Genomic DNA, 8,172 nt, shown 5'->3' on the forward strand with positions numbered 1-8,172 from the left:
GCTATGAGTCAGGTTTGACTCGACATCACATAACAACAACAACAGCAAAACTGGAGATCCATTTGCAGAAAAATGAAACAAGATCTGTACCTCATACCATACATAAAAACTAACTCTAGATGGATCAAAGACTTAAATGTGAAACCTAAAACTATAGAGTTCCTCAAACAAAAACTAGGGGCAAATTTAGGCGCCCTAATATATGGCATACGTAGACTATCAAGCATAACCCAAATTACACAAACAGCAGAAAAGAAACTAGATGAATGGGACTTTCTAAAAATTAAAAGAGTCAAAAGAGAACCTACAGATTGGGAAATAAAATTTGGCAATGACATATCTGACAAGGACCTTCTCTCTAGAATTTATAGAAAACTCCAACACCTCAATAACAGAAAGACAAATAATCCAATTAAAAACTGGGCAGAAGACATGAATAGACACTTCACCAAGGAGGATATTCAGGAGGCCAACAAACATGAAGAAATGCTCATGATCATTAGCCATTAGAGAGATGCAAATCAAAACAACAATGAGATACCATCTTGGCCCAGCACTAGCAGCAAAGTTCAACAAGACAGAAAATAACAAATGCTGGTGAGGATGCAGAGAGATTACACTGCTGGTGGGAATGTAAAATGGTACAACCACTGTGGAAAGCAGTATGGCAATTCCTTAAAAAGTTGGAAATAGAAAAACCATTTGATCCAGCCATTCCATTACAAGGTATGCAAAACCAACAGCCAACATTATTAGTAAATTGTAGTCAATGTCATGAGGTTACGTGTGTGTGAACTGCTGTATGGAAAGTGAATTTGCTCTCTAAACTTTCACCCAAATCACAATTAAAAAAAAAAAGAAGAAGAAGAACCCATATTATGATGGTTGTGGAAAGGGATTTAGGCTCACCTTCTCATACCCAGTTGCCAGTTTTCCCCTTGTGACCCCTGTAGCAGCTGAGGGTATGGAATCCAGCCAGGTGTGCCTGCTCTCTTGCCTGAGGCTATGGGCTGCCTAACATGATGCCCCAGCTCACTGTGCTAAATAGGAACATGGATTTGTGGTGTAACCATTATTTCCAGATAGGGAAATCAGAGCCAGGTTCAATACAGAATTGACCATAGAACCCATCCACTGGTCATAACCACCTTTCTTCTTTATCTCTCATAACATGCTGCCTGCAAGTCTAGCTTAGGATCTCCTCCAATCAATTGCACGATGGATTGAAAGTAACTACTTGTGAAATTTGTTGAGACAGCTGGCAGAAAGCAGCTGGTGACTAGAACATGTCCTGGCCTCTCTACAGAAAGGGCAGAGCACATGGGGAGTTCAAAGGGGTTCTCAGCTCTACAAAGAGCAGCCTACTGGGAAAGAACACTTTTCTTCCACATAAAGTTTTAGGCTTCATTGCAGTCTGTTTTCTTCAAGGAAAATAGACATTATTATCTACAAAAAGGAAAAATAGAAATAGAATAGAAAATAGAATTCTCACTTTTCCACTTTTGGCTCCAAGGGCTTCTTTCTTGTAAGTGAAAGAAAGTAAAACGTTTTTTGGAAAAAATAGGTTAGAGGTTTTGTTAGCCTTAAACTGTTGTTTGGTTAAAAGGTAGCCCAGCTTCACACCACATGGGCCAGGTATCCCATTAGCTACTTCGTGGCCTCTTTCATTCCCCCTTATTTTTTGTATAGTATAATATACAGGTGAGCTCTAGAATTGCCACGCGATTCTAAGAGTTCCCCTTGTATCAATGGGAAGCTGAAAGTGCTTGCACGGATATATCAGATCTGTATTGTTATTTCCCCATCAGAGCCCAATTACTTACCTCATTTCAAGACCCTGACAGGCCAGATAGATGTCATTAATGAGGTCTATAGAAAGAAATGGAGGCTCTCAGAAGAGAAGTGAAGGATACAGTGCTGTAGGATTGCCAGGGCTGTAAGTCCTTACAGATGCAAAGTGCCTCATCTCTCTCCTGTTGGTGGGTTTGAACTGCCTATGTTTTGGTTAGCAGCCAAAACCTTAACCACTACACCACCAGATTTGTTAAAGCTCACCTCCATTATCACTTCCTGAGGGAAACTTTTCTGGCTCCTTTCACCCCCCACTCTACCCCTACCCCATCATGTCAATATCTACTCTGTGTTTCCATAGCATTTTTGTGCATATCTCTATGAAAGCAGCTCTTGCACTCTCCTGATCTTTGATATGGGAGCTCTGGTGGCATAGTGCCTAAGGCATTTGACTGCTAACCAGAAGGCTGGCAGTTCAAACCCACCAGCCACTCCTCAGAAGGAAGATAGGGCAATCTACTTCCATAGAGCTACCGCCTCAGAAACCCAAGGAGGGGTCGCTATGAGTCGAATTGACTCGATGGCAGTGAGTTTGGGTTTGGTTTTGGATCTTTGATATATATGTGAGCATCTTGAGGGCTTTACGTTTATAGCTACAAAATCCAGAACTGTGCCTTGAGCATAATAGGCACTGGATAAATGTGGAAGGGAGTGGGGAGGAAGAAGAGAAGGAAAGAAAGAAAAGAATTGGTCTTCCTATCTCACCTGAGCCCTCCTCAGTTTAACATAGATTTTTTGCCAATCCCTAGCAGCTCTCTCAGCGGTCTGGCACCATTGAATTTTTCCTGGACAGGGCTTAGTAATCAGATTATCTGTTTTCCTGGCATAAATCAAGGAAAGACCCAAATGAGAGGGACTTGGAGATGTTTTTAAATTTTAAATTAGTCCAGAAGCCATTGGAGAGGGAGAAGATACAAATAGAAAAGACAGAGCAAATGATGGATGCTTCAAAGAAGGCCTGGGAGGCAGTGGAAGGGAGTAGCATCTAGCACAGCTAGGAATTAGCCTTGGATCAGCAGAGAAACCTTTCTGGTGATACGGAGAGAAAAAGAGGTCAGGATGGGTATAGATGCAGCAGATTTGTAGGTGGAAAGGGGTAGACAGAATTAAGAGTGTTCAGATTTAATTATATTGTTATGATCATTTGTTGCCCTTTTTTCTAAGGTAAATTTTAACTGCTCAGAGGTAGTTTAGTACAAAGGTCAGCAAAATGTTTTTCTGTAAAGGACCAGATAGTAAATATTTTAGGCTTTGTGTGCCAGACAATCTCTGTTGCAACTATGCAACTCTGCCGTTATAGCATGAAAGCAGCCATAGACTTTATGTTATCAAATGACTGGGTCTGTGTGCCAGTAAAACTTTATTTACAAAAACAGGCATTGAGCTGGATTTGGCCTATGGTTTGCAACCCTCTGGGCTAGTGTTAGGGAGCTCTGGTGGTATAGTGCCTAAGGCATTTGACTGCTAACCAGAAGGCTGACGGTTCAGTGCATAATCACCAGCCACTACTCCAAGGGAAGGTTGGGCAATCTACTTCTATAGTGATACTGCCTCGGAAACCCAAGGAGGGGTCGCTGTGAGTCAGATCCGACTGGACAGCAATGACTTTGGGTTTGTTTGTTTGTTGTTGTTGTTGTTTGGTGGGGGGGGGGGGTGGCTAGTGTTACATGCTGTATACTCTGAACTGTGGTCATATAAGGAACAAGTCCTGGACTGACTGGGCAGCAGAGGCCTGATCATGGTCTCTTTGACTTAACTATTAGGAGACTGTGGATAAGCAACTTCACCTCCGTTTTCACAGCTCTTAAATATCTGTTGAATAGCTGTTCTGCTTACATGTGTGTGACACTCTGATGAAAGCCTGTAGCAAAGCTTATTCCTACTGTCAGTATCATTCTAATAAACACATATAACCTCAAATGTCAGCTCCATGAGACAGAGCTTTTATTGTTTTACTTTTTTTTTTTTTTTGTTCGCTAATCTATTCTAAACACCCAGAATAGTGCTGAGCACAGAGTAGGCCCTCAAATATGTGGTGAATGAATTGAGTGAATGAATGAATGTTGAAGATAAGGTAAAATCTCTACTTATATATCCAAACAAGTGTCATCAAACAGCCCCTATATCTCTAAATATCAGAAGTCCCAACTTTGCTCCCTCAGGATGAAATACCATTGCTTCATTTGTCTCTTCTGTAAAATGACAAGCATAATACCCTACCCCCTGCTTACCTGATAAAACTGTTGCTAGAGAGATAACACATGTGAAAGTACATGTCATCTGGAGCAAGGCTTCTCAGACTTGAATGGTCATGTGAATCACCCAGGAATCTTAGCACAGTGCAGACTCTGAATTCAGGTCTGAAATAAATCCCGAGACTGAATTTCTAGCAAACCCCCAGGTGATACTCATGCTCCTGGTCCTCAGAGCACACTTTGAATGATCCCATGTCCATTTTGAAGCTAACACCAATGATCAGTACCCAGAGTAGTTGAAGTACTAGCCTCTCAGACCTACCATGAAGAACAGAAATGGTGTGCGGGCTGATAAGTCTTTCAGTGATGACACACACTGTTGTTGTAACTGAAGATAGTCAGTAATTCTGATTTAATAACGTTAGTCCCACAGTGGCTACAACAAAGGCTCAAACATAGCAATGATTGTGAGTTGGCACAGGACTGGGCAGTGCTTCATTCTGTTACACATAGGGTCACTGTGAGTTGGAATTAACTCGGTGGCACCTAACTACAACAACAACAGACCCGTTTTATTAGTTCTTCCATGTCTGAATATTAGCCATAATTCTCTGGCTAAACACCAACTGGAGTTTGGAGTTTAGATATATTTATATACATTGGAGCTGGGTAACCTTGGGTCTGCTCTTTATTTGTCAGTCTCCTCGAAGCCTCTTTATTTGCTTTGGGTGTAACTAATCCCACAGACCTCTTGAGCCTGCAGCCTTTTCCTGGGTAATTTGTAAACTGATGTATTTTCCAGGAGATGTTTAATCTGCGAATTATTGCTCTTCCTCAAAGAACTTATTGTGTAAAAGCCACAGGGTATCCAGGCCAGGGACAGAGCTAGGGAAGAGGCTCTGGTAAAGAAATAGCATCCAAAAAGATGGCCGGAAGCAGGTCTCTCCTCCCAGCCCTCTGTCCCTGAATGCACTGCAAGGCAATCCCTTTACAACATATGCTGGAAAATCTCTGTATAAATAAAATAGCTCTGAACCAATTAGTTCATGCAGAATATTTAGTGGTCAGTGGAAGAAGTTTAGCTGTTCCCTTAACACTCACTGTGAAGGGATTTCACCAGAGCAGTTCAGGAGTGAATGACAGAGTTTCAGCATTTTAATAATTAGTCCTCAGAACTCTTTACAAAAGGGAGGTCATATGGCTGCTAAGAGATGATGGAGAGTCATGTGGTTTGAAGGACTCATCAGTGAGGAGAAAACAGTAGTTGGATCAGGATAAGGTACTACTACACCTAAACTTCCTTTCTTTATAGGCCTTTGTTAGTTTTCAAAGCCCTTTCAAATACAAGCGTTGTTACCTCACTTGACTTGCTCAAGGTGACACAACCGGTAACGTTGGAGCCACATTTCTGATTCTTATCACAGTGCTTTTTGGTTCCGTGCCTTAGAACTAATAGGCGATGCTGCTAGAGTGACCAGCTCGTCCTCTATGCCCAGAACATACCTAGTTTCAGCCCTTGAAGTCCTACATTTCAGGAGTCCCTTCTCAATTTTCATGCTGAAATGATCACCTTAGATAGTACTGAAACTTGAATCTAGGCCTGGCCTACTATGAAGTCCTGCTTCTTCCTCTATACCAGTGCTTCTCAGACTACAGTGCATAATCATTTGCACTGAGTAGTATAGTCTGGTTCATTAGATCTGGAATGGGACCTGAGAGTCTACATTTCTGACAGCCCTCCTCCCTCCACTGGGGATGCCGAGGCTTCTAGTCTTCAGACCATACTGTGAGTACTGAGGCACTAAACTACTACCATATTTTTACACAAATATGTGCCTTCTATGTTTGTTTGCCAACTGCTCACTCCCACAGGGAGTTAGGTGTTTTTTTTTTAAACAACAAAAAAAAAAAACCCAGGAACGTTAAAAATAAATAAATAATCGATGTAGCAGCATTACGAAAACACCTCCTGGGGTGGGAGAGAGTGGTTGGCAAACAAATGTACAAGGGATGCATCGTCTAAGTAAAAATACAGTACTTCCATTTGAAGCCTTGAAGTTTCATCATCTTTCCAAAGGGCTCCTGTCTGGGCTGCCACTATCTGGGGCCTGGCACAGCCATCAGCCCAGAGAGGTGATCAGAACCTTGTATCCGTGGGAGCTCCTGGCAATTTCTATTGTATCGCAGCTCCCCCTCCACTATCCCTCTGACTCTAAACAAACCCTCTCCACTCCTCCCCAGAGGCTCTCCCAGCCCCTCTTTTCACCTGGCATTTGTCAAAAAACTTCAGTGCCAAATTTATGCCTCTCAGGGACCAGGTACAATCCTGAGATAGCCAACTGAAGCACCAGGGCCACCCTGCATAGGCACCCTCAGACCAGCAGGTTGGCTCCCTTAGAAGCTGGGTGAGCCAGTCTTGCTGCAGGCAAAACTGTCAAATAGAGTTTTAGTAACCTTATATTTTGGGACTGACCTAATTACTTATGGTTTAGGGATGTTCCTATATGTCATTAAATATATGTCTGGTTATAAGGTTAAATTCTAGGGCCCTTTTGTCACTCAAGTACCACTGTTTTAGGCTCATGAAATGGGACCATCCAATACATACTTCAGTAGACTGGAAGTAATATGGGTACTGACTATGGGACACTGGGACAATCTAGGATCTGACTGACATTTCCCTCTGATTAGATACTGCCTGACTATTCATCAACAAAGGCTGTAAGATATGTCTTTCACAGGCTATGTGGTATCTCATATGTGTGGGCCTTAGAGACAGGAACACTTAGATTTGATTTCAGATTCTGCCACTTACAAGCTATGTGACATTGGACCAATTGCTTTCTGAGCTTGTTTTCTCATCTATAAAATGAGTTTTTTATTAATACCTAACTCACAGCACCATTGTGAAAACTGAGGAAGATAATATGCCTGACAGATAGAAGCTGCTCAGTACATATTACCACAATCATCATCAGTTATTGTGTTTCTTCCCTCAAGAAACTGAGCCTATACAAACAAGCACCTTGAAGGAGTGGGTCACTGGGCCTGTGGGCATGGTCACAGGGGACATCAAGCTCAATTGGCACAAGATGGTATACAAAAATATTGTTCTATATCTTACTTCAGTGGATAGCAACTGGGGTCTTAAAAGCTTATGAGCAGCCTCTAAGTGGCAATGTTTTGCCTCTCCTTGTCTGGAGCAAAGAAGAGTGAAGAAAATCAAAGATACATGGAAACAGTTAGTCCAAAGAACTAATGAACCATAAGAACCTCAGCCTATATGACCCTGAGACCAAAAGAACTAGATGGTGCCCAGCCACCAATGCCATCCACTTGAAAGGGATCAAAATTAGAGATAATTTGGAACAAAACCCAAAATCATAAAAAAAAAAAAAAGACTAGGCTTACTATCCTGATAGAGACTGGTGAACCCCCTGAGACTATGGCCCCAAGTCACCCTTTGGACCTGGAATTGAACTCACTCCCATGGATTAGCTCTCAGCCAAATGGATAGGTCTATGAGTTGAACATCTACACCAGAGAGATGCACTCCTTACAACATTCAACCAAGGGAAATGAGAAGGGTAGCATTTGCACAGGGAAAAAGGTAGGGAGCCAGGAATGTATAGGCAAGAAAGACACAGGGAAAGGTAACCACAGGGAGAAAGTGGGATATGAGCTGTTACACTGCAGAGAATGTCACAAAACAAAAGGTGTAAGAACTACTGAATGTAAAACAAATCTGCTGTGAAAAATTTCACCCAAATCAATAAAAAGTTAAAAAAAAAAAAGAAAGAAATTGAGCCTAAAAAATAAGTATGAGCTGTTGGTGGGGTGGAGCAGGCAGATGCAAACCACTAGATAGAGAAGGGCATGCAGACCCCAGGACTGCCTGGTCAAGCCTAGGAACAGCAGTGCTACCTTTTCTCCTCTTTTCCTGCTCTACTGCATAGCTGCTGAGAAACTGTGTTGACTTGTCTCCACAGGCACAGGGAGAATTTGGATGGATGACGTTGCCTGCAAGGGCACAGAAGACACCATCTTCCGCTGCGTCTTCTCCAAGTGGGGGGTGACAAACTGTGGACATGCTGAGGATGCTGGAGTGACGTGCAGCAAACACTGA

The 8,172-nt window shown here is 42.3% G+C and overlaps 1 protein-coding gene across 1 annotated transcript in view; it reads left to right on the plus strand.

Moving 5' to 3' along the window:
• The window catches only part of SCARA5 (scavenger receptor class A member 5), a 180,692-nt gene extending 172,520 nt beyond the window's left edge, over positions 1-8,172 (plus strand). Inside the window, exon 8 of the mRNA XM_007938729.2 lies at positions 8,036-8,172. Within this exon, the coding sequence (XP_007936920.1) occupies positions 8,036-8,172 (137 nt within the window). The remainder of the gene's footprint in view (positions 1-8,035) is intronic.

This window comes from Orycteropus afer, unplaced genomic scaffold (genome assembly GCF_000298275.1).
Source record: "Orycteropus afer afer isolate SDZICR_OR568_19922 unplaced genomic scaffold, OryAfe1.0 scaffold00053, whole genome shotgun sequence".
Classification (NCBI taxonomy): Eukaryota; Metazoa; Chordata; class Mammalia; order Tubulidentata; family Orycteropodidae; genus Orycteropus; species Orycteropus afer.